General features: G+C 37.9%; 2 protein-coding genes across 2 annotated transcripts in view; one reads left to right on the top strand and one right to left on the bottom strand.

The window, feature by feature from the left end:
* Positions 1-954, bottom strand: part of slco3a1a (solute carrier organic anion transporter family member 3A1a) — a 42,054-nt gene extending 41,100 nt beyond the window's left edge. Inside the window, exon 1 of the mRNA XM_088417802.1 lies at positions 411-954. Within this exon, the coding sequence (XP_088273928.1) occupies positions 411-572 (162 nt within the window). The 5' untranslated portion in view covers positions 573-954. The remainder of the gene's footprint in view (positions 1-410) is intronic.
* Positions 955-10,488: 9,534 nt separating this feature from the next.
* On the top strand, positions 10,489-13,432 carry LOC148422712 (ras-related and estrogen-regulated growth inhibitor-like protein A). The gene is made up of 4 exons (XM_088417427.1): positions 10,489-10,603; positions 10,691-10,744; positions 10,897-10,973; positions 12,221-13,432. The coding sequence occupies exons 1-4, from the start codon at positions 10,543-10,545 to the stop codon at positions 12,644-12,646; spliced, it is 618 nt and encodes a 205-aa protein (XP_088273553.1). The 5' UTR covers positions 10,489-10,542; the 3' UTR covers positions 12,647-13,432.
* The last annotated feature ends 14,149 nt before the right edge of the window (positions 13,433-27,581 follow it).

The following is a 27,581-nucleotide window of genomic DNA, read 5'->3' as shown; positions in this document are numbered from 1 at the left end:
ATTAAATATTATTGCTATTGTTTGATTGGTATGAATAAAAACGGAGGGAATTTGCAAGCTACCGACATAAACCCGCAAGAGATGAGGTTAAAGTCACGAGTGAAAATCCGCGTGAAAACAATTACCGAGCCGCGCCGTAGCGAGGGAACACTGCAAAGTCAACCGGGCACGATTCCAGCTCACCTGTGACCACTAGAAAAAGACCTTAGGAGGATGAAAGCTGCTCTTGATTTTTAACCCTGAAATTCCTTATGCTCCCTATTTTCGACAGCATACTTTCGTCCTGCTCTCATTTTCACACATGGGCGAGTTCCTGCTACACGGTAGAAGAAGTTTTTCGCGCAGTTCCAGTTCCCCATCCACCAGCCGTGCAATGGGAACCCAGGTACCCCCCCCCCCCCCCAACTCACCAGGTATGCTCCGACGGTCCCCTGAGCCAACATGAGAGCACATTCGGAAACGAGGAATATCTTGATATTGGAGAAGCACGACGACTTCTTGCGGGGGTCGTCCACTTCCAGCATGTCGTCCCCGGCGCTCTGCGGCGACTCCCGGTACTTCTTCACCTGCATGCCCGCCAACTTACGCCGGTTGACGGCCGCGAACTCGTAACTTCCACGGACAGACTCGCGCAGTTGTGAACGGCTACATCCGTGGCGAGCCGCTTGGTCGGAAGTCTAATCGAGGACGCGTCCCAACACCTGGACGCGTCGCCTAAACATCGCCGACCACGTCCTTCTTCTTCCGCTTCCTCCTCGTCGTCGAACGCGTGAGCTCCCCGAGGGCGCCGCAAGACGAGCATAGGGTCGCCAAAAGTGTCCTCCGCGCGGAGGTTCGGCTCGCCTCTCACATTGTCAACTCTTCTTCGGGACCGTGGCACGTCTCCCCGCCCCCTCGGAGGCTCATACGCGGGACGGGAGGCGCGGCTAGCCGGGAGCGACTCCGTCACGACAAGCGCTCCACCCAGGGGACACGGGGACACTTTTTCATTTGAAAATCAAGAAAGGAAACGCTTGTGGCGTTTCAGTGAGGAATAAAACGTGGACGTGTGACAATGTAAAAAAAAAAAAAAAAAAAAAAAAGAAAAAGGGGTGACGTAATGCGTCGTTGTGACGTCACATCCCCATTATCGCAAAGGACTTCATTTTCTTGTAATGAGCATATCGGTCTATTGTAATGAATGAAAAGCGATAGAAATGAGTTATTAAATGCAACATTTTATGTAAATGGTATTGATTTTATGAGCAATCAATGCACTAGTAGGCTACGGCGGTTCGCAACTTTTTTTCAGTGATGCAAAATAGGATACAAAATATCTTTTTAGTGCAAGGAATTTTTGGGTTGAAAAAATAAACAACATAAAAAAATACTTAAAACATGCCATCACTATCTGATTTATTAAATTTTAGAGTCTTTCAAACTTCAATCAACTTTGTGTCCTCTTTTGGATCATAGAAGAACATTATTATCAAAAAATAAAGTCATTATTAAGAAATATTTTTCCACAGACAAACATTAAAAATAAAGCGTTCTGTTTTGGGGTCACAGTAGAGATCTGTTCTAAAAAAAATAAATCATTAACTTATTTATTAATAAATATTCGTCCCAAAAATAATCAAAATAAAGTGTCAAACCAGTTCTCAAAAAGAAATCAATATTTGTCCACAGAAACATGTTAAAAATAAAGCATCCTGTTTTGGGGTTAGAGATCTGTTCACAAAAATAAATCATCAACTTAATTATTAATAAATATTCGTCCACAATAAATAATCAAGATAAAGAGTCAAACCTGTTCTCAAAAAGAAATAAATTTGTCCAACAAGCAACATGTAAAAAACAAAATGACAAAAAATAGTATCTAAAAAAGTGGTTGTATTAGTAGTAGTATGAATAAAGGAAAGTAGTAAATAAATGTACTGTAGAAAAAGAAGTAGAAAGTATAAACACATTTCTTAAGTTTATACTTGATGAAAGCACACAGCTTTCGAAATAGATTTATTGGTGCTGGCTGATCTTTCACTAATACCCTGAAGCTGCTCGCACATTCTGTCAAATTCTTTACTGCTGCGTAACGATAAACGCGCGCTTGCGACTCAATGTTTATGGGCGGCGGACATTTTGGGAGAGCGAGTCAGGTGGTGGTCACGGGCGGCGAGGGCTCGTTCGGCCGCTGCCAGGAATGTTTGAATAGATGAGTCGTTGGCTCATTGTTGTGCCAGGAGTGGCCAATTCTATTTTTAGGCTTTGGAAAAGGGTGTGGAAAGTGGGAAAGAGGCTCCGCCCGTCAGCTGGGAGAAGCTGGAGGAGGGCAGGGATGTCTCCAGCCGAACAGGGAGTATTCTTTTGTATATATTACTGTATTGTATTACATTTCCTGCTTCAACTTTTGAGGGAAAAAAAAAAAGCACAAGGCTGTTGTTATCTGGGGTGAGACTGAGGGCAGCAAGAAAACAAAACTGATGAAAAGCATCGTTATAACTTTTTAGCGATGGTTATTTGAACACAAACGGTGAAGTAACACGTGTAGACAGGCAAAATAACAATACTCGTGGTCATATATTCTTTATCCTCAGGAAAATATGACTATTTTTATCATTGCATCTTACTAGTTTAGTTGTGAAACTCTTCTACACGCGTGCCTATGTCTGTTTTATACTGCCCTCTGGTGGCCAAGGTGTAAACCACAAGCGGCACAATGCGGAGCTGGTATGGATTTAAGACATTTGTATACATTTCAATGGGGAACAATTATTTGAGATGCTAATGTTTTCAATGGTTGAAAAATATTTATGTCATGTGACTGAAAAGGTAAGCTGAATTTCCATCCATTCATCCATCCATCAATTTTCTAGCGCCGCTTATCCTTACGTGGGTCAAAGGCTTGCTGGTGCCTATCGCAGTAGGCAGGGAACATCTTGAACTTAGAAAAAAAAAAAAAAAAAAAAAAAATATATATATATATATATATATATATATATATATATATTAACATGGTATATACTGTATAGTGACATAGTGTATATATTATATATAAAATAATACTTTGAATTTGAAAAGTACTGTGTATTTTATTTGATTTATTTTTACTTAAACCATTGCCTCCCAAAATTTTAACAAGTTATTCAGATTGCTTAAGATCACAGGTGTCAAACTGAAGGCCTGGGGGCCAGATCCGGTCCGCCACATCATTTTTAGTGGCCTGCGAATTGCTGGTTTAACTCTGGCTAAAATACCGAACTTGCAAGTTGTCGTCAACTTTTAAAAATGTAGGGAAAAAAACCAAACCATTTTTTGTTCCCAAACTGTCTTTTAAACAGTTTTGATTTGATTTAAAAACTAACGAAGTGTGTCACGAGCACACTACAAATTTATTTGACACAATCATCCGATCCTCTGACAGAAACTATAACTACAATATTTTAGTTCATATAATTAGGAAAATCATAATTATTTACACTTCTTTAGGATATCGCAGATTCTGAAAAAAGCTGTCAGTTGTATGAGTTAAAAATCAATATATCCCCCCAAAAAAAAATCAATGCCGGCTAAAAATATCTGTCTCCTCCACTATGATCACTATTTGTCTTTGAGAAGCGCTATTACGTCAGCTTCCAAGAAATCCTTCAAGGTCTCCTACACAAACGCTCCTGTCTCCCTGAATCACTGTGTGTGTGTGTCTTGAATTTGTCATTAACAATGACAATAATTTAAGCTAGCAACTTAGCCGCCATATAATTAGCGACCATCTGTGCTTTCTGGTTTTTGTCTGACGGGCTTTTATGTGGAGGTTTTAAAACGCTTGTCAATTGTCAGAACGCGTTCATGGTAAAGCAGACAAGGGGGAGACTCACGGAGGGGTCACGGGGTGCAACATCAAACGCTGCACGCCGCCATTTTGCTCACACATTTACGAGGGTCACCTACCTGAGGGCACATGCTTAAAAGTCAGCGAATTGTCACAATGTGGGACTTTTTTTTTCCTTCTTATCATTTGGTAATTGCATCCAGCCTAAATTTAGCTCGTCGCTGTCTGAAAAGTGTATCATGCCGCCCGTCCCGTCTATTTTTACACCGCTATCAATCGCGAGGCCAGCGTGCAGCGATAGCGTCGCCGCCGCTCGGGGCAGGGAGACAAACACTCGAAGCAACATGCTCCACTTTTCTCTCTGGGTTACACGGGACACGAGTGCTCATTTTTTAAATGCGGCTTGACTGGAGGGCCCGCTGTTCCCTCCTATGCAATCGAAACGAGATCGTTCCTGAAATTTACGACGATGGGAAATGACGCTGGTAAATTTAAAACAGTGAAGTGCACATCCATGCTGCTCTGCTGCTTATCTGATTCAGGGTCACTTCTTCTTTTTTCACTTCTGAAAAAACAAGTTTGTAGCCTTAGATCTCTGTCTGATACTATGCTATATGCTATATGCTATATGCTATATCAATCTATCTATCTATCTATCTATCTATCTATCTATCTATCTATCTATCTATCTATCTATCTATCTATCTATCTATGAAAAATGTAAAAAAAATTATATATAAAAATATAATATATATATATAAAATATAACATATATATATATATATATATATATATATATATAAATAAATAATATATAAAAATATAATATATATATATATATATATATATATATATATATATATATATATATATATATATATATATATATATATATATATATATATATATATATATATATATATATATAAATATAAATATAATAAAAATGTAAGACCATGAAAAATGTAAAATTATATAAATATATATATATATATATATATATATATATATATATATATATATATATATATATATATATATATATATATATATATATATATATATATATATATATTTTTTTTTTTTTTTTTTTTTTAAATTTGGCTGATATTTTGACCAAAACCCATGAAATTACTGGATTAGGACACTCCATACTGATATTCATCCATAAAAAAAAAAGACGGCGTATAAACAAATCCAATATTCCTCAATGAATTTGTATCAAATAGAGTATGAGTATATGAGTATATGAATTCTAGTATTGCTTATATCGGATATTTTGAATGTAGACCGATATGATCCGTTTTTTTCTTTTTTGCTGATGTTTGACCAAAACCTGATATCAACGAATTGAACATTTTTGGGCTAATTTTGGACCAAATTCGGATATGGACACCAGTATTCGTACAAATATTGGTCTTAAGATGTTACATTGTGACATTTTATCGTCTTTACAGAGTCCAGACATTCAATCCCAGATACTTCAGTTTTAGTTATTTAGCTAATTTTTTTTGTGGCCTTTGTATGCAAAAGTTTACACACCCCTTTCATCTCACGTGCAACCATAGTCTCATGTTGGAAAAATTGTGCTCGCTTTAAACATTATACACAGGTAACGAAGTCAATCATGTAGAAAAAGACAGCGGAGGAGTTTTCAAGATTTTTGGCACAGGATGCCATTTGTCGCTGCCATCTGATAAGTCTGAAGGCATCCATCATCAGACTGCCGCTTTCTCCAAGCAAAGCTCTCATTAGACAGCTGTGAGTTAAAAGGGAAGTGCGAGCGGCCCATTAGCATGTCATTTCCCCCGGCAGGAAGGAAGCGTTCACACTAACACCTTCACAATTACAGGATGAGAGGAAGGAAAAAAAAAGACCAGCGTGCCCTATTGGAATATGGAGCCATCTTCATGTTCAAGCCAACGTTAACTTGCCGTGTTTTCACTTCTCGTGTAAAAATGCTTTCCTGAGGGATGCTGTGTCTCAATGGTGTGCATGCAGTAGGATTTGTTGTTGTCATGTTTGCTGAAGTCATTGTGTTTGATTAAATATTGTGGCCGTCGGGATGGAGCTTCATTAAAAAAAAAAAAAAAAAAAAAAAAATATATATATATATATATATATATATATATATATATATATATATATATATATATATATATATATATATATATTTTGTATTTATTTATTTATATATATACATATATATACATATATATATATATATATATATTTATTTATTTATATATACATACATATACATACATACATATATATATATATATATATATATATATATATATATATATATCATATTCTGTTAGTTTCATTTTTTTTTCTAAAAATAAACCTCCTTGTTTGACCACATGTATAGATGTTTTTATTTATAACTGATCAATTTTAAATATCTCTTCTGTTAAGCCAAAACCTCTCGTCACATTTCGGTTCATTTAATATTTGTTCCATAATGTATAATATCGGTCAGTCCACACACGAGTTATTTTTACAACTTATTACCCGATCATTTCTGATGAGTTACATGCAAGGCACTTTAGAGTACAGGTGTCAAATTCAAGGCCAGGGGGCCAGATCTGGCCCACCACATCATTTTATGTGGCCCTCAAAATGGTGATTTGACTTCAAATTTCTGGCTAAAATAGCAAATTTGCCATTTTTTCTCAGCTTTTAACATTTTTGGAAAAAAAAAAAAATCAGCCTCTGATTTCAAAACTAGCTAAGTATGTGACGAACTCACATTTATTTCACACATTTCTGACCCTCTGACAGAAACGATAAGTCGAACGTGGCCCACGATAAAAACGACTTTGACACCCTTGCTTTAGAGTGATCTAAAAACATTGAGGCTATTTTTATGGCTGTCAAATTTGACCCTCACATCATGAAAGGATTAACCGATTTTTTTGTATTGAAACCTGGATAAATGTAGCATTACATGGCATTCAGGCCAGTTTCAGCTATGAGTGATGAAACCGCACATAATCTGCTTGTTGATATGATAAGCGTTACATAAAAAGCAGTGATGAGTGAGTCTAGAGCGGAAAAAAAAATCTGTGATGTGAAATCATGTGAGGCTCAGAGCCCCCAGTGGCAGAAAACCTTTTCAACGCGGAGTCCAATTAGTCAGCGTTTCAACGTGCGCCATGGCAAACGTTCCCGATCAAAATGTCAGCGGATAAAATAAGCAAAGGAGAAAGCGGCCGAGCTGTTGTTATTTCAAACGTGACGAGGAGGCGGCAGACGCAGGCTCGCTTTCGTTTTCCCCGTCGAGGAAATTGCCAACATGGGAAGGACCTCGCCCTGTTCCCAAGCAAAACTCCGACTCAAACTTCCCCGAAAAAAAAAAAGTCCATTATAATCTACTTTTGATTCATGACTTTGCTCCCCACGAGAGTTGCCGGATTGAAACGAGTCCAACGTAAATGAAAGGCTTTGTGGCCCAGTGGATATTCACATATTTTTACTGTACTCTGCCATTGTTTGAATCTTTACTGTCACTTGGAATACAAGAATGAAAACAATCATGTTCAATCTTCACTGATGTTAAATGACTCACTCAACATAACTTTAGTTATGGGCTCTAATCCACAGTTTGAATGTTTTTAATTGAACAACATGTTCCATTTAAAAAAAAAATACATACTGTATACAGGTAATCACACAACTTAAAAATATGAGCACTATTGTTGTTATTGTACTTGTAGATTCTGCGACATACTATTTTGCCCATTTGATGCAGTTTAAAAAAAAACAGGAAGAATATTTGAAACGTCATTCAGTATGATGCATTATGGTTTTCTATCAATGACAACTACAACAAGTTTTTCATAAATAAAAAAAACATACAAAAAATAAAACATTTAAGTCCATTATGTGTAACATACACGATGCTATTAGTTACACTATAAATTAAATTAACAGTATGTTATTTAAGTTTCAATTCCATACTTAAAAAATAATGTGAATATATTTATCATTTTATTGTAAATAATTAAATATTATTTTTAATAATTTTTAAAACATTGATATAATTTCAATTAAAACTAAATCTACATCGAGATTCTATCCTTTTTAATACCAAACAGACAGCAACATCCTTTCTTTTCAAATTAAGGGCAAACTAATTGGAACATGAAGCAACTTTTTGCTATATGTTCGTGTCGTGAATCCTTTGGAAAACGTTCTACATCTTGAAGTCAGTTATTTGTCTTTCACAAACTCTTTGCACTGGTTAGGGGGGTACTTGACTGAATTTCTTTTCCCCGAAATCATAAAAAAAGACTGGGAACAAATCATCTAGGAAGTATATCCTGTTTGTACTTTTTTTTCTTCTTCTTTCGGATTAGTGTTGCTGCACCTTTTGTGTTTTGTGTGCCCCTTCACTTGATTTGGACCCGGATCGGGATCCGCCATGTTTAAAGGGGAAGTCAAGTCCAAAATATCCGGTACAAAATGCACTCTAGGCAGTCTCACAAGTATAAACATGGCATTATGATTAATATTACGCTTGCCGAATATAATTAATCGGCAAAATTCCCCTTTTTATCCATCTCAGGGGGCAGCCATTTAGTCACTTGATTTCAATTCGTGATGTCTTTTTCAGTTGACAGGAAGTGGCCCACTGGCTGTTCCTTGAAATGTCTAAAACGAGTGAACTTGTTGTTTAATTCAAATTCTACAAATGATGTATTAAACAGAATGCTTTGTTTAGACAAGTGTAGTAACAAAGAACATTTGTGGGTTAGGTAGCTTCCATTTTACATGGAGAATGGTGTCTGTTTGCCATTCTTTTATTGCCATATAAAAGGGCGGAGTGCTAAATTATTACTGCTCTAATGACTACTTTCTTTTCCTATTGTTGCCATCTCACCAAACTTGAAAATCTCAACTTTTTGTTCCATGCCTGGCCTTAAATAGGTCTAAGGTCGACTCTTTTCTCTGTGCGCGTCATCTGACTCGTCCGTCTGGTTGCAGCAGCTGTTTTCTGAAGTTACTATGCAAACGCTATGTACCCAAACAAGACAGAGTGACAGCCACTCGTCGCCACGACAACCCCACAGGCGTCGCCCACAAAGGCGTATCCTGTTTTCCCACCATTCGCCAAAATGAATTTGTTTTTAATCCTATCATTTGAATTTTCTATCATTCCTATCAGTGCCTATTTATTAGTGTCCACTCCCGCGTCCATTTTGTCCACATAGTGGACACAAACGAATAGGCTAAGTCTCAGGAGGATTTTTAGAAAAAGAAATATAAGCCATTTACTTCGTTGCGTCGTCTACTCCGAGAATACACTTTCTTTCCATGGTGCACCCCACCAAAAAAAAAAAAAAAACTGAAGAGTGGAATTAGCACATATACACACACACACACACACACACACACACACAAAACATACACACAGCCTCACTCACGTATGGAGTGTGTGTATACTAAGCCCATAAGAAGATTTTCTTGCAGAGGTACACCCTGCAGTGGGAGAGGAGCTTGAGGAGAGGCTTTTTAACTCGCTTCCCAAGGAAATAAATGTGCTTCAACCTCAATATGAACTTTGCATTTTAATGAATAACCCCTACGATTTTTTTTTTTGTGTATGTGCGTCATTATATACAGTTCAGTTCATATATTAATTAATAATTTGGAATTAATAATCATTTGTACTCATTGTGTAAGTTTTGTTGTTTTATTAAAAAAAATACATAAAATGTATTATTTTTTTGTATGTTCTGACTTAGAACAAGGATAAATATATATTAAAAAATAGTGAAATAAACCTGCCATAAAGTTATGATGACAAAATGAAAATCTACAAAAAAGAGTTTGCATTTCTTTTGTGTTTTTGCTATTGTTCCTTTTTTAAAATTTATTTCATTTGTTAAACATTAAAAATCGATATATTTTTTTGACCGGTCCAAATTAAAAGGATAACAATGTGCAAGAAAAATAGCAAGAAAAAGTCGTGATCATAAATTGAAAATTCGTGATAAAGTGAAGACGCAATAACTGAAGCGCGATGTCGCGAGACGATTTTACATTGAGTGGACCAACAATGCTTTAGAAAAGGAATTAAATTAAATAAATATTTGCATATTGCATATGGTCATGTAAACGTCAAAGTGAAGAAATTATATGACTTGCTAAAAATTTATTTACTCTAGATGCTAACCCTAACCCTAGGCTTAATTTAATAATATCCAGAACAATATACGCTGATTAATTTCACACCCACTACAGTGAAGTTTGCTTAAATCGAAAACAGCAGGCCCCATATGCAAGGAAAATTTGATCCAATGAATCTAATATAAAGTTTGGATTACAAACACGCACATTAAAAATTATGTTTAACTAAATTGAAGGCCAGGTTGCTTGTTGATGTATGCTGCCCTCTAGCGGCGCTTTTAAAACACAAAATAATTTCTCCAACTGGGTTTCGATTAACTTTATGCGTATCGTAGGCAGATTAATAATAATCCTAAAATAATAATAATCTCTATACTCCCCCAATGTTTTTGTACTGTGCAGCATGCTATAAAAATAGCAAAGACATTGATTGTAACGACATTCCTTGCATGTAACGCCAGGCTGCGTACGAGGCACGTTGGGGTTGTTATTACAAGATGACGTAAGAAGCCCCGCCTCCTTGAACAGGCCCGTGTTAAATATGCGCGTACACGAGAGACGTAGCTCAATCTGGGCACTGCAGCTCAGCGTCTTCATGGATGCGCGACATCATGGAGGTTAACGTGGTCGTCATGGGCACGGAGAGCGTCGGCAAATCAGGTAACGCCTACACGCATCATGTAAGTGCGTTATGATGTATTAAGATTATTATGATGGCTTGAACTTGTGTTTTATGTCTGCCTGCAGCGCTTACAGTCCGCCTGTTGACGCGGAGGTTCATAGGAGAGTATGGAGATATCGGTGAGGGATTTTGCTCTAATGACCTTACTCAAACATGCAAACGGGGAAAAAATGAGACAAAAAAGTAGACAATAACATGCAAACACGTTTTTTTTTTGACTTCTTACTTGTGTTGTATGCTATAAATGAAATCACCTTTGTTTGTCTTTCAGAGTCCATCTCCAGTCACAGATTCATGGTGGATGGGAGGGAAATTGCTGTTAATATTTGGGATTCGCCATATTCCCAGGTGAGCACATACAATAAAGGTGGCACAAGTACTCACAGTGTACTTAAGAGGATATAGGTGTATGTAATTCCCTTACTTAAATAAATAATAAAAATGCTGTCTCTAAAAGGTACTTTACAAAAGTGTTGTTCCCCCGTGAAATATTTTTCGAGTCAAGCACTCACTAATTAGCGCAAAATATTTTTGTGCAAGAATCACTACAACAATCTCTCAATAGGTTGCTTCATGCCCCAATTAATTTGATCTCAATTTGAAAATAGAACTAAAAAAAGTAATCTAATCATGGAATTCTGATAAATATCGTGTTGGTGGAGTATGCTTTAAGTAGCAAATTACTCGTATTTTTCCATCTCTGGGGGCACACATTTTGCCATTTGCTGTTGACTGAACATGGGATCATGGTTGGTTAGGTACCGACCAATCAGGGAGTACCTTTTTCCATGATTGGTCACCTGAGCAACTATGATGCTATTTTCAGTTGACTGCAATTGACAAAATGACCACTCTCTGTGATGGATACAAATAGGTAGTTTTTCAGCTTAATTTATATTCCACAATTGAAATATTCATCATAATGCAGTTTGTAGACTACTGGTGGTGCACAGAACATATTAATGTAAAGACATTTTTTGATTTAATTGTGTGATGAGAACAAGTGCATTTTCTTTTCAAATTGAGAGCAAATTAATTAACACGTGCAGCAACTTACTCCCCTTTAAAAAAAGCAATTAATTAGATTTGCTGATTCCATTATTGGTCACCTGAGCTCTGAGCAACTGTGATGTTAAATTCAGTTGATAGCAAGTGACAAAATGGCCACTCTTTGCAATGGAGAAAAATGGGTAATTTTTCATTTAATTTCTGCAATACCAATATTAACCATAATGCATTTTGTAGATTACCCGCGGTGCACAGAACATATTATTATGAAGAAGATGTTGGACTTGACTTCCCCTTTAAAGCTGTGATGGGAACAGAGCTTTTTTTTTTTTTCAAATTGAGAGCAAATAAATCGGAACATGAAGCATATTATGGTGGTGAAAATCTTTTTTGATTGGCTCCCCTTTCGTAAAAGCATTAAATGAGATATGCTGGTACCTATAGAAACCCTGTTAAAAAAAAAAAAAGTGCCTTATTGTGCCGCATTTGAGAATCGTTGATCTACAAAATCGCCATTTTGTGAACTGCATTGAACATAAAAGTGTGTTGTGGAGACGAGGACTTACTGGTGTGTTGTCTTTGGTCAGGACGTCTTTGTCAAGGCGTCTCTCCTGGAGAGGAAGCTCCAATGGGCCGACGGCTTCGTCTTGGCCTACAGCATCTGCGACCGCGCCAGCTTCAACGCCGTCACCCACCTCTTGCAGACCATCAAATCGTGCCGAGGCTGCCCCGGCACGGTCAAGACGCCCGTGGCCATCGTGGGCAACAAGCGCGACCTCCAGCATCGGCGGACAGTGGCCAGCGAGGAAGGCCGCCTGTTGGCCCTCAACGCCGGCTGCCTCTTCTACGAAGTGTCGGCGGCCGAGAACTACCACGGCGTGCTGGCCGTCTTCCACGGACTCACGGGCTGGATGAAGGACGCCAGGCTGGGCGCCAAGAGGCCGCTGGGCCTCAAGGGCATCGTCAAGAGCGTGTCTGCCGTGTTTAGCAGACGACGGACGGATTCCCTTTAGGAGACTTGTGGAGGCCTGACAAAGACCTTCACGAAGCCTGAGGAAACATCAGACTTGAAATTCACTATTTCAGACTGTATATCATACTTCTCAGAGATGTTCATTATTAAATGTATTTATTTGTGCAGATTGTAGAAAGGGTTTCCTCTGATGAACGAATCAGGATGGAAAATTTATGATGATGATGAGAGTGAATTTGACATCTGAATGGTTACTAACAAAAAAAAACAGTACCGTTGTTAATATAGTTGCACGGGCCACATTCTGAAGACCCCGTGCTGATTGGCTTGACATGCCAACATACAGCGGCTGAAATCCGATTGGATGAAAAATATTCCCTGGAAGCTCATTTAAAATTGAATTTTGCCTATGGCTGTCATGATGAATTTTTGACGTCTATAGGCGTCATTGGTATTGAATGAGTGGTGGCACTTTCAAAGCATTTATTGAAAATCAAATTTTTGTACTTTTTATTTTGAAGGATCATGTTGTGAGATGCAATTCCATTAAACTGTTTTTGAATCATATTTGTGCTATGTTTATGGCGTAAACTTTTAACAGAAGCAACTATGAATGTTTTGAATGGCGTCCTAGCTTGATGGCGCCGTGACCATACTGCAAGCACTACCATCATCATCATCAGTAATCATTCTAGCCCAGCCACGAAATGAGATTGAAGAACAAAACAGCTTCCTGAGTCTCTTACTCACTACTCCATGCAAATCATTTACTTGCTAACTGAAACCATGACGTTATCGGTAGTCTGGACTTTTCACACTCTGGCTAATAAAAAGCGAAGCACTGAACCTTTTCTTGGTGTTTACAGCCAAAATAGGGAAAGGTTTGGCAAAATGTGAGGGGATTGGAATGACCGGACTCCTTGATCCTTTAAATGCCAAGAATGACTAAAGTCATCCATTAAAGTCAAAACATTCAGGTTCAAGGATGAGTTATCGAGACTTAGCCTATTAATTTGTGCCGACTGTGTTATTTATTCCATTCAAACATCAGGCCGACCTCTGCTGAGCACCCTAGGACTTAGTTCTTAGTTTGTGTGGTACATGCCATGCAGCGCGTGCCAGTACATGGGAGCCCATCTGGCTCCTTCGCTTGGCTGAACTTCTACAGTTGAGATGATCTTTTTGAGTAGGTGAAAGTCCTCTTTGGTTATTTAAGTTTGCCCAACACACTTCACGTATTTTAATAGTCATATCAATCTCATTTGCCAACACTGAATGGCTTCCTTAGCGATGGGAATTTACAACAATTGACCAGAAATAAAAATCCTGATTTAAAGCAAGTCGGTGAGAAGATATCTCAAAGGAAGCGATGAAACAAAACAATGACAACAGGATTCTTCTCTCTATATGTTTCATTTATGGTGCCAACATAGAAGAAATATGACGCAGCAAAAAATGACCTAAGAAATTTTGCTCACATGTTCAGGTCCAAACTGCTTTCCGACAGCACATGTCCAAAAGGCACACAACTCCTCAGCACCAGAAGAAAATGCAATTTTCCTTGACCTCATCTAATTCCACTGCTCTTTATTTCATTACAGTAGAAGCAACTTAAGCAAGACATATAGATTGTTAGTTAAGTGGGCTCAGGAAAACAATGTAAAGAAAGGAGAACCTGGAAACAGGTCTTGAACATCCACTGACGATCCTAGGAATACACTGGAAAGAAATGTTTGTTTCAAAACAACATTATTGAGCTTCATGCAGAAAGCATGGCTACAACCCCCCCCGCCACCCGGAAACTATAATTTTGCTGTATGGTACATTACAATGTTCTTTTTCCAACTCAACAATGACTTTCCTAATAAAGGCAACAGACAGGGGGTCTGGAATGTGTGCACTGTAAAAAAAACAAAACAAACCAAGATGCTTGCTCAATGAGCCTTTTCTTCAAACAAGTTTAATAATAAACGTGAAAAACATTGACCAGCGCTTCGCTAATGCTCCCTTGAGCTCCTTTGGAAAGTTTCGAGGACCCCACACAGCGCTCTGCAGCTTTATTGCCTTCCAAATAGGGACTTGATACTTACGCCTTGCCATGCTGAAAGTGGAGTCCAATGTCGACTTGTTACATTATTCACCTGCAAATTTTTGACATATCTCCTGTTGAGCTGAACTCTATGTTCCTGTGGAAGCTAATTAAACACACCTACTGGATGCACTGTATGTAACGTCCTGTAATTTTGCATGTGTGAAAGCCAAACCAGGTGTGTTAAAAGTGCGCGTATAATTATTGGCCATATGTGAATATTCAGGCTAATATGCTTGCTAAGCTAAGAGCCTTACATGACTGTGATTTGTGTGTATTTAATGACAGTATAATTGTTTATGTAAAATGAGTTAGTGTATGCGAGAGTATTTCAATTGGTAAAACCTGAATTATGTCCCCAGCATAACATGGAAATGTTTCAGGAGTGTGTGAGTGTTTCATGTGTGCATGAGAACCTAAATTTAGTATGTGTGAGAGGATTTCATTTGTGTGCAACGGTTTTGTTCGTTTTGTATGAAAGAAAACACATTTGTAATATGAAAGAATTTTAGTGAGTTTCAGTAGTGTGAGTGTGAGAGTTTCAGCAGCAAATGTGAAAGCATTTCATATGTGTGCAAGAGTGTTTTGCTTGTGCAAATAACTGAAAAAATATGCAGTGCCAAAGCAATCTGGTTCTTCCTAAGAGATTTCAAGTAAGTGTGAGAGTTTCAGGAACCTGTGTGAATAAAAATCTGTAGTGCAAATATATGTCCTTAACATAACATCTATGAGAGGATTTCCATATTGCATGTGTGTATGTCAGATTGTATGAGAACCTTGCCGTAGTATGTGTGCGAGCATTATACTCGTGCGCAAGAGTGTTTTGCTGGTGTAAATGAAAGAAAACAAAATATTAGGAAAGCATTTCAGTAGTGTGTGAAAAGCTAGAGTGTTTCAGTAGTATTGTACAAGTGAGTTTCAGAAATATGTGGGAACATCTCACTGGTATCTATGAGAACCATTGATTTGTGTTTTCATCGTGTAAATGAGTGGAAAAATTTTGTGTGAATAGCTAGATTTTCAATAGTACGTGCATGTAAGTTTCAGGAGTGTGTAAGTTGCAGTAGTATGTGTATTGTGGATGTGAGTTTCAGAAGAATGTGAGAATATTTCAGTAGTATTTATGAGAATGATTCATTCGTGTTTTGCTAGTGTATATGAATGAAAAAATACAGTGTGAAGAGCTAGTTTTTCAATTGTGTGTGTATGCTAGTTTAAGGAGTGTGTAAGTTGCAGTAGTATGTGTGAGAGCAATTTATGTTTGCGCAAGTGTTTTGCTTGTGCATAACACCGAAAAAAAAATGTAGTATGAAAACATTTTAATGATGTGTGAAACCCTGAGGCTAAAGTAATCTAGTAATGTGCATATTTGACAGTTCCAGGAGTGTGAGATCGCAATACTATGTGAGAATATTTCAGTAGTATTTATGAGAATGATTCATTTGTGTTTTGCTAGTGTATATGAATGAAAAAATACAGTGTGAAGAGCTAGTTTTTCATTTGTGTGTGTATGCTAGTTTAAGGAGTGTGTAAGTTGCAGTAGTATGTGTGAGAGCAATTTATGTTTGCGCAAGTGTTTTGCTTGTGCATAACACCGAAAAAAAAATGTAGTATGAAAACATTTTAATGATGTGTGAAACCCTGAGGCTAAAGTAATCTAGTAATGTGCATATTTGACAGTTCCAGGAGTGTGAGATCGCAATACTATGTGAGAATATTTCAGTAGTATTTATGAGAATGATTCATTTGTGTTTTGCTAGTGTATATGAATGAAAAAATACAGTGTGAAGAGCTAGTTTTTCAATTGTGTGTGTATGCTAGTTTAAGGAGTGTGTAAGTTGCAGTAGTATGTGTGAGAGCAATTTATGTTTGCGCAAGTGTTTTGCTTGCGCATAACACTGAAAAAAAAATGTAGTGTGAAAACATTTTAATGTGTGAAACCCTGAGGCTAAAGTAATCTAGTAATGTGCATATTTGACAGTTCCAGGAGTGTGAGATCTCAATACTATGTGTGAGAGCATTTTACTTGTTTGCAAGAATTTTCCAAGTATTTTCCAAATCTGTAGTGTGAAAGCATTATAGTGCTGCCTGAGAGCCTTCAATCATCATGTGTGAATTTCAGCCTTCTCTGGGGCGTTTAGGTAAAATGTGTGAGAGCATTTAAGTTGTGTGAACATTGCTTTTCTATTGTAAATGTGAAAGCATATTCTGCAAAAGCATTTCAGTTGTATTTTTGAGTGATTTTCAGTTGTGTTTAAGTGTGTTATAATTTGTGTCAGAACCTTTCAGTACTATATGTGAGAGCGTTGCATTCGGTGACCATTGAACGACCTGCCCCGATAAACGGATACATGGCAGACACTAAAGACGGCATCTGTTGTCTGGCGCGGAGAATCATCCGATGCTGCGATGCGCTGAGCGCATGGAGGTCACGTCTTGAGGGCAGAGCTTGCGGAGCTTTGATCTAATAGAAAACGTGTGATCCGATTGGCAAAAATGCTTCCCGGCTCACATGGCGGCGAGATCACGTGGAGCCCAATTGGGGCACATTTGTGCACGTGTGCCCGCAAATGAAATCAAGCGTAGTGATTTGGATGTGATTCATGGCCTGAGAATGTGTGAGCCGCAGCCCCTTGTGGTCAGCCGTCTGGCTGAAGACTCATACTTTACACAGGTGGACAAAATTAACCAAGGAAAATCACACATCGCTTATGAAGCGGGTCAAAAAAGGGTCCCGATTTTTCAATTCATACCATTAAGTATTTTTAAGTACAGAATGATGCGTAGCTTACCCAGCCTGTTTAATTTCCAATTTTCTAAGCATCTTTTGAATAGATCCACATTTTTATGTAACACAATTGTAGCTTTCCATTATAAAATTTGGCTGTCGGCCAATCGGAACTTTCTGTGGGGGTCTACTGTTGCATAATCGGCCTTTTGTCTGAAATACATTGTTTGAATGATGCTGTTAGGGCGAAAAAAAAAGATGGTGTGAGGGAGATGGAGGGAGTGTGTTCTGAATGTGAAGAATGCTGTTGATTGCACGCAGCAAGTCATTCATTGTGAGCTGGATATCCTACTGTATAAATTAGCCAACATTAGCTCCCTATTCACCATATTTTTTTTTTTGGTATCTAAAGCACAGCTGTCAAACTCAAGGCATGGGGGCCAAATCCGGACCACCACATCATGTTAGGTGGCCAGCGAAATGCACATTATGACCTCAAGCTTCTGACTATAAAATGTAATTTTGCAAAAAATTTACAGAACCACTCAAAAGTTTGGGAACTCCTTTCAAGCGGTTTCAAACACAGAAGGTCAAAAACGTTCTTAAAAATCCATAGCTGTGATCTGAGAGTTGTTTCAAGCAAAAACAACATCATAAAGCTGTCTGAAATAATATCAAAATCAGTTGAAGAATCGATACTCTAAAAACAGTTGGGGCAAAAATAATCCAAAAATGACCGACTCAAAATTCTGGGTCAATATGATCCAATTCTCTGAACAAAACAATTTTTTTAGGTTGTGTTGTAAAAACCAATCAGTTTTTATTGGGTTGTTTTGTGAAAACCTACCCAGAAAGTTGATTCATATTTACCCAAATATTGGGTCGCTCCATTATTTGATTAATTTTAAAACAACAATTTTTCGTGTAAAATCTAAAAAATGTTTTGGCTTGAATAACATTTTTAGCAATTTTGTCAATGATTCTCACCATGTCACTGCGTATTCTGGGTGAAGTCAGTATTATTCACAATGTGGGAAAAAAAAACAAAACAAAACATAGAACTTGAAGGTGTTTCGCTGTTTTCAAACTTTTGACTGATACCAAAAATAAAAGCTGGAATCTAAAAAAAAATCTTTAAAACGTTAAAATTACCTCCCAATCTCTATATTTCAGTTCCATTTATGAAACCAATATACTACTCAACTTTGTAATTTAACCACTTAAGAAGGATGAAAAAGCAACTGGAAATTCTGGAGCGACCCATAACCTATTGCTTTATGATCTGCGTTTAACATTTCACAAACACAGGATACAGTTTACTTTCCGTTTTCCTTTTTCGTGGCCCAAAAAATTTTGAACATCCAAGTAGCAGTAAAAGTTTTGACGTTGAAGTACCAAAAGTGTCCACTGGAGGGTAGCAGAGTACAAAAAACGGCTTCCAGCGTTCCAGCTGACTTTTTGGGCCTTGCCGCATTATTGTAACGTAAACGCTCGAAACTGCCAGCAGCGCGATTTGATTTGATTAAAATTCTAAGATGCTATGCGACGAGAACTCATTTAATTTCAATTTCCGACTCATAGCTCAACTCATTCAAGCGTTGATGGCTCATTCTTCCTGGTGGCACTACAGTCACACTGATTAGTTGAGGGTGGGCGTGCCTTACTTATTACGCCATTTTGCAACGATACATGAAAAAGACACGCAGTAAGTGCCCTACTCCCATGTGTCAAAAGCTATCGACCAAAAACAAATGTTTATTACAGTGGACACAAAAGAATTGACTGGGTGTGAAGAGGGTATTTCAATTTATATATTAATTAAATTTCACGTCAAAATTTTGGGGCTTAATTTAATAAAGCAGCTCCTAAAGACCTCGTAATGGTCTCTTGCTTTTGTTATTCGTTTTCACCATCATCTTCCCACACAGCGCATTAACCTCTGACCATTCTCAAACACAGTGAGAGAACGCCGATGACACTCTAAAACGAGTGGATCGTGTTCCCAAGCATATACCTGACTACAATTCTCCATCATGTCAATTAATCGCAAAGCTATTTTTAAATCGAAAATCAACACTAACTTATAAGAGGTTATTTCTATACAGGCAAAGACGAGTTTCTTGTCATTGTTATCAGCAGACGCTCAGAAGTGTTTGGATTGATGTTGCCATAGCGATCTAATGACCCTCAGTTGGGCTTGCTTGGAGATATAGAAGCAGTCCGAATTTGAGATGCAGACACAGCATGTGTTGTTCTCAGAAGCACCTGTTTTGAACAGGTGAGTGTCGTGATTTGGGTAAAAAAAAAAAATCCAAAATGCAAAGTTCTTCACCATTTTGTGAGCAACTAAATGAGTAAATTTAAGAACAAAGTCTCTCAACGTGCAAGGAACTTTCGGTCTTTCGTCTACAGTCCATAATACCATCACAGTATCCAGAGAATTTGGAGGAATCTCTTCAAAAGACGCCATGATAAGGGCATGGGTTAATGTCCATCACATGTGCATAGCTGTGAAGGTACCAAGAATGCTGAAAGATGTTTTTCAGGGAAGTCAATGCTTATTTCAACAAAAATGTGCCCAAGTGCCATTATGCATGCTTTACAGCAGTGGCTGAAAGAGAGACGGAACTGGACTAGTCTAGACCGGCCTGCCAGCAGTCCAGGCTTGTCTCTCATTGAAAATGTGTGGCTCATTATGTACCTCAAGCAAGAATGGGAAATAATTCCACCTCCACAGCTTCAACAATTTAGTATTCTTAGTTCCCAAATGTATATTGAGTGTTGTTCCAAGAAAAGGTGATGAAATACGGTGGCAAACATGTCTCTGTCCCAGTTTTTCTTTGAATGTGTTACAGGCATAAAATGCAAAATTAATGAGTATTTTTTTTTTTGGGGAGGGGGGGCATGTCATGCAGACAAAAGTCCTTCCGCCAAATACTCGGGCTGTATTTTTCAACAATACGAACAATCCATAGTGGCTTGCTTTTATGAGTTCAAATTTGAACCAGGACATCAAGCACAAAACATGCTCAGACAGGAAGACAAATAAGAAGAAGAACAGGAAGTTATTGACCTCATAGATGTTAACAAGCTGCTCCAATCTCTGGTTCACTCATGGAATAATGTTGAAGCTGTAGGTGACTGAAAGAACACTATTAAATTTGTGATGTGCATAAAGCTTGTGTAAAATAAAGGTAGTTTTTTTTTTACCTTAAATTTTAGCATGCTAATGCTAATTGTGATTGCTAACTCGTTCGCAAGTTTCCTTTGTGTCTACAAACACAGATGGCATCTACTGGTTAAGTGTTCATCATGTCAATGGCAGTGAATGAGTTAAAACACTGCGGTACTGCTTAAAAGTTTTTCCAAATACGTTTAGATTGTGGTCAACTTCAGATTTGATAAGGGAAAAAAAAATGCTGCTGAATTCAAGTCTTCAAACACTCTTGAGATGATGTCATTTGGAGTTTGAACAAAGTTTTCTGGAAAAACACACTAAAACTGCGGGGAAAAAAAATGACGCCGCGAAGCTGAAGTGTGTGTCACGAGGTGCCGCCGGTTCCTCTCAGAGAGACACGAGCAGCGACAGGTTAGCGACTCGTCGAATGGAGGCGCCCGGCACAGGCAGCTCTGACACGTTATTATGTGATATTTCAGACAATAAGCTCCTGAAATATCAGCTGCTCAGCACCATGTGACAAGTATACTGGCGCTTCGACCTTCGAGTGCACCAATTATGAGGTTTCCGAAATACGAACCGTCGTTGGCTCGCAAATACAAGTTCATTTCAGACCCTCCATTGCTCTGGTTTATCAGAAAAACTAAGCATTGTTTGTTGATCCAATTAGTGAAATTTCGGTTCACTAATGCAATGGTGATTACATATTTTTTTTGGACTAAACAGGGGTGATGCTAAAGGGTGGCCAGAACGCTAAAGGGTCACTCCGATCCCACACCCATCCCATGAGGAAAGAAGAGTGACATCCATAATTTTTGTGCCCTTTGTCAAAAAAAAAAAAAAATTAAAAAAAAAAAAAAAAAAAAAATATATATATATATATATATATATATATATATATATATATATATATATATATATATATATATATATATATATATATACACACACACACCAGAATACCAAGGTTGTCTCACATTCCAATTAATTTGCTCTCAAATTGAAAAGAAAGTCCTGTTCCAGAATACCCAGGTTGTCTCACAATCCAATTAATTTGCTCTCAAATTGAAAAGAAAAAAAGTACTGTTCCCGTCACCAGCCAATGCTCAAAATAAATACGAAACGCTTAAAGTACATTGGATTAAAACTGCTGGCATACAGAAACCTTGTTGGAATCTCACATTGCCCCTGAAATGGATTCATGTACCACCATTCAGAAACAAAGTGGAAGGCCTTTTTCGAAACATTTATTGAAACATTTTTCTTTTCTTCACATTTTACTCTGTTGAAGTCTTTGATGCGCCATATAGGCATAAATCATGAAGCTGAATAGCCTCAAGTTATCCTCATTTGCACATGAGAAAATTGCGTGGAACTTTCTATATTGCTACAGCATGAAAACTTGAAAAAAGGCATTTATGAATCCCAGTCCTTCAGGGGAAAAAAAAAAAAGTAGCTGTGCTCAACAGAAGAGTTTGAAAGCAATCACACAACTGGACCATTTGCTCATATATGTCAAGGTTTTGAAAGTGTCTGTCATCACTTCAACGTACAGTCGTGCATGCGACACTTTTCACCTTCGTTCTGCTCCAGAATCAACATACACATGACAAAACTCCATAGGGAACACAACCATATCCATGTTTTGCTGTCTGCATTCCACTGCCGGCTCACTAGACTCGAGAATCATGGCATTAATTATAAAAAGCTTTTCGACAAGATTTTGAACCGCGTGTGATGTTGAACCCGACTCGCCATCTGCGGTCTTGTTCCTCCCAAAGGAAGCTTGCCTTTTATCGACTTTGCTTAGTGCGCTGACAAGAGTATCTGACCTTTGCAGAACTGAAATGTATCTAAATGCAAAAACAAAAATATCATTTTCCTTTCAGTGTTATATTATAAATGCTTATAGTGGGATGCATTCTTGCCCTCAGACAAACCACAGAAGGTATTAGGACCAGCAATCTCCCAGCAATCATCACCTCCATTGATTTTTGACAAGATTCTGTTACCATAGAGAGAAATTGCTGAAAATCCTGAGAGCTTATGGAATCCCCACATAGATAATTGATGCTTTTGGACAGGTGAATGAAAGCACAGTGGCAACAGGGACATCACCAGATGGGGCCAACTGATCTATTTCAGATACTGGCAGGTGTACCACAGGGCAACACTCTTGCCCCCTGCATATTTGTCATCAATTTTGATTATGCTCACAGAAATTGTGCCATTTATCAGCTGGTGTCCCCTGGACTTTTTCACATTTAGTGTTCTTTTCTGAACACATAAACTCTAAAAGTGATTCATGCTAAAACTATTTTAAAAACAAAACCACAACATAGTTTCCTGAATGGAAAGCACAAACACTGCCTTGCATCAAGTTTACAATTTGGTTACACACCCTATGCAAAGTGTAGACGCAACTCACTGCGTTACGCACAACATCCAAATGATCAACACACTCCTTGGAAAAAATAACAACTGTCTGGCGACACTGGCAGAGGAGAAAACTGTATTAGATCATTATTTTACTTTGCAATCAGACAAAGCACGACGATTAAGTTATTGGTATGTGAAGTACAATGAAGGGAGCTAGAAGAGTGAGAAAAGTGAGAATTAGGCCTTGTGTAAATGTATACAGAGCTATTTAAACCTGGATAATCCTCCCCTCTTCGTGTGTAAAAAAATTCTGTCCATATAGCTCTGTTATTTAAAAAAATGTTGCTACACAATTCCCATAGTCCAGGTTTAGTCAGTCAAGGATGCCAAGCTGTTAGGCAGTCGTAGTTTTATCAAAGTCTGTCCAATCGGATGGAGCGTCTGTCTCTAACACCGTCGTCTGTGTCTTTGGTGGAAAATAGAATAGAGTGATGATGCGAATCTCCCGTTTATAATAAGCCACTGGTAAGCTATCGATGTAGAGTACAATGAAGGGAGCAGGAAGAGTGAGAAAAGTGAGAATTAGAGTTTGTCGAGGAAGAAAACGTGGGGGTGGAGAAGTAGGAGAGAGAGGAGGAAGAAGATAAGATGGAGGAAGAAAAAATGTAAGAAATTCAATTACTAATGACAGTAGAGATGGAGCGTGGTAGCCATTAAGATTTTTGTAAAATGTAGGTATTTAATTTTTAGGTTGGTCCAACGTATTATCCCCCCTCAATTAATGATTATGTTCCAGTGACTAGGTTTTTCAGATTTTTTTTTCTTTTTATTCATTGTTCAAACCAGGTAAGAACTGGTTATAAACATCAGCGCTACATTTAAGTCTGCAAAGAAAAAAAAATATTTCAAAACATGTTACGTCATGAATAGCTTCTTGGCTTTAGGCAGACTGTGAAAAACAGGATTATGTATGCATGCAAATGAGAGTCATGGGATCCATAAACACAAGACGCAAAAGGTGTTTACATTTTCACGCCAAATGTTGTGTTAGCTGCCATCTGCTAAACAACAGAGGCGCTATCGGGTCTGCTGCTGTTGAATACTTTTCACACGGGGCATCACCTTTTACGGGATCAGAATTAGTACACAAAAAAAAGTACCATTGTTCTTTTCGGTTGGCATCGACATTGGGTGTGGGGGACATAACACCGGATCACATTATGACAGAACACAATGACTCACTGACCTGCACAGCTGAAACTGCTAAATGAGCCACTGTGTGACAGCTCTTACATTTTATCTAGTCATCCTGGCAGCTAATAAGACCTCCAAAAAGGCCGCGAGCCCAAAATAATCCCCTTTGCGCACAGGTAAACAAAAAAAAAAATTCCTGGAAGAAAAACACAAGCCTAAAGCCTACATAGAAATATCACAGAGAAAGAAGCAGTGCAGAGGAAATATTTACTGTGACTGCAAATCCTGGCCAAACATGTATTCAACATTTTGTAGGATTTAGCAGTTTTCTGGCTAAGTCTGATATGTCCCGACAAATGTTCACCAGGTTTTTCAAATCCATTCCAGAATGTAAAGTGCTGCCCAGCATCATTTGCCGTTGTTAGCTAGCGTTGGCAGACTCATTTTTGGACCACTTTATGATTTCCTCCAGGAGGTCAACTTGATTGCGGTCATTGTTTGTGACATTCTGCACGGATCCAGGACCCTGTCTTTCAACCATCTGGGAACAATTTTTAGAAGCTGAAAACAATCTGGCGATTACAGAGCTAGCATAATCACCAGACATGTCGAGCCACTGAGCAAAGAACAAGTTTTTCAGCAGTCAAAATTACGGAATCTAAAATTTCTTGGGGTGGGGTGAGGTCAAGTACTGCAACCATGGCAACACATGTAACTAGAATACAAGCTAATAGTTGTGAGCAATATTAGCTTAGCTGTTTGACAGGTAGTGGCTCCAAAATGTCACTGTCAAATGTCAAACTATATCATTAAAACACATCGTTAAAAATGTTTCATTTTTGAGCAAATACTACCTTTGCAATCAACCGGTTGACCGCGATCGACACATTGAGCAACCCCTATCTAGATCGACGTGTAACACAGCGGTATGCTAATTTAAGGCACTATCCAAGGCTGGTAGGGTTACCGGATTTCTCAGAGTACAAGTTGAGTACAAGTTTCAACCCCCATATTTTGGGGGAGTCGACCGCATAATTCAAAATCTTCCACTTTTCTCCACATATCTGTGCTTGAATAACATTAATTCAAATGCGAAATAAGTGATATCATGACATGTACAAGGCTTAAAAAAATGATTATTATTATATAGCTCGGGCGGTTCGGTGACGCAAAAGCATGACTATCTGCAGTTGGGCTTTTTATTATGTCTTGTATTGTGTAACGCTTTACTAAATAAAAAAGCAAGTGGGGGCAGCTGAGCTCTGACAGCTCTGAAGCGAACACGAGAGTGGCAGCTTAGTTGTCCCTTGCTAGCAAGAAAAGTCAATACATACTAACCAAGGTTTGTATGAGTTACTATGTTACAGTCTAGTCTGGGCTTGTCTTAGTCTTCTTTATAGATGGCTGACAACCAGTCCAGGGTGTCCCCCGCCTACTGCCCAAAGCCAGCTGGGATAGGCATCAGCAAGCCCGCGACCCTTGTGAGAAGACGCAGATCTAGAAGATGGATGGATTTTATAGCTCTAATTCGATATAGTATGCATCCGTTTACGAGTGCTTGCACAGAACATTGCAAAATGCACTATTGCATTTGTTGTCGACAATGAGGCAGCATGATTCTTGTTTTTTTTTTGTTTTTTTTTTATTTGGCGGACTTTAACGCGTTACACATTACAAGATTAAAAAGCATTTAAATGCTGTTCAAATTTCACATACCTGGAAGGCTTTAATGCACAGGTGTGGAACTCCAGTCCTCGAGGGCCGGTATCCTACATGTTTTCAAACCTTTTCCCTCAAAAACACCTGATTCAAATGATTGGGATCATTTTAAAGCTCTTGCAGAGCCTGCTAATGAGCTAATCATTTGAATCAGGTGTGTTGGGAAAAGAAAACTGGAAAACATGCAGGATGCCGGCCCTCGAGGACTGGAGTTCGACACCTATGCTTTAATGTATCCCCAGAGGTACACGACTCTTACCCCCATTTGAGAACCGTTGCTGAACAATTGCCCGTTTTCTTATCATGAAGCACATGTCAAGGGAACACTACATACGGTGCATGGCAAAATTTCGGTCATTTCAGTCTGCTTTAATTCTGAGAAGGTAACACATGAAGACATGCACTAGAGTCTCTTGGCTTAGCACAACCAGAAGGGCAGAATACTTGGGCGGAATGCTCCGTGGGCATTGAACAAAAGTGAAGCTGTGAAGCCGTGATTGCTCACTGCAAGAATTCATCTTTCCGCAGCGTGACCCTGAGCGCACAAAGAAAGTCAATGATAAACGCTTATTTAAAAACCACACATGGGAATGAAATGAAACATACGATGCGCCACATAGCCCACATTAGTTGCAGGATTCACCGGAGGCAAATTATACAAGTGAGTTAAAGGGTTGGAGGAGATGAACTCAGGCTAATTAAAGGAATATTTCAGTTGAAGTGACCCAGTGAGATGGAAAAGTGGAAAGGTGCAAAGTGGGATGATTTTCCAAACAGCCCTGAAACTACTTACAACACTGGGAAACGAGGGGTGGGTTCCTAAAACCTTTGCAATTTGACGCTTTGAGAGATTAAAATTCATGAGTGAACCCCAAGGTAGATCCGCGGCATCATCTGTTTCATCCGCAATGATTATTCCATATTGGGCCCATTTATCCCTCTTCCATGTGAATCATCTTTCTGTGTGTCATTGTGGACTCAGGTTGAAGATCGATCAAATAATTACTTGCCAGGTGAGCCTCAAACCTCTACATCCTACATGAAATACACTATGCGGCATTCAAGTAGGAGTTTTTTTTTTTTCCGTCGCCGTCCTTATAAGATTTTTTGTAATTTTGTTCAGTGATTTTTTTATTAACATGGGGTGCAATTTTGTCAGTATGTGTAAAAGCTTACTGTATATATGAGGATTAGGCGATATGCCCCCCCCCAAAAAAAAAAAACAAATAAAAAGACAACAAAAAAAACCAAAACAAATGAAATAAAAAAAAGTCATTCTGGACGATTACAGACATAATCAAATTTTTACATACTTAAAAATAAATCCAGCACTGGGACAACAATAAAACATAGATATTTTTAAAAATACTTATAAATAATATATATATATATATATATATATAAATTTGTCATACATATTCATATATATATATTCATATATATATTCATATATATGTATATACATATATATATATACATATATATATATATATATATATATATATATATATATATATATATATATATATACACAGTATATACATTTGTCATACATATTCATATATATATAAATATTCATATATATATATATTCATATATATATATATATATATATATATATATATATATATATATATATATATATATATATATATATATATATCAATCAATCAATCAAATTTTATTTA

This window comes from Hippichthys cyanospilos, chromosome 6 (genome assembly GCF_059441005.1).
Source record: "Hippichthys cyanospilos isolate Australia breed blue-spotted pipefish chromosome 6, RoL_Hcya_1.0, whole genome shotgun sequence".
Lineage (NCBI taxonomy): Eukaryota > Metazoa > Chordata > Actinopteri > Syngnathiformes > Syngnathidae > Hippichthys > Hippichthys cyanospilos.
This window is presented reverse-complemented; position numbering and strand designations above follow the sequence as displayed.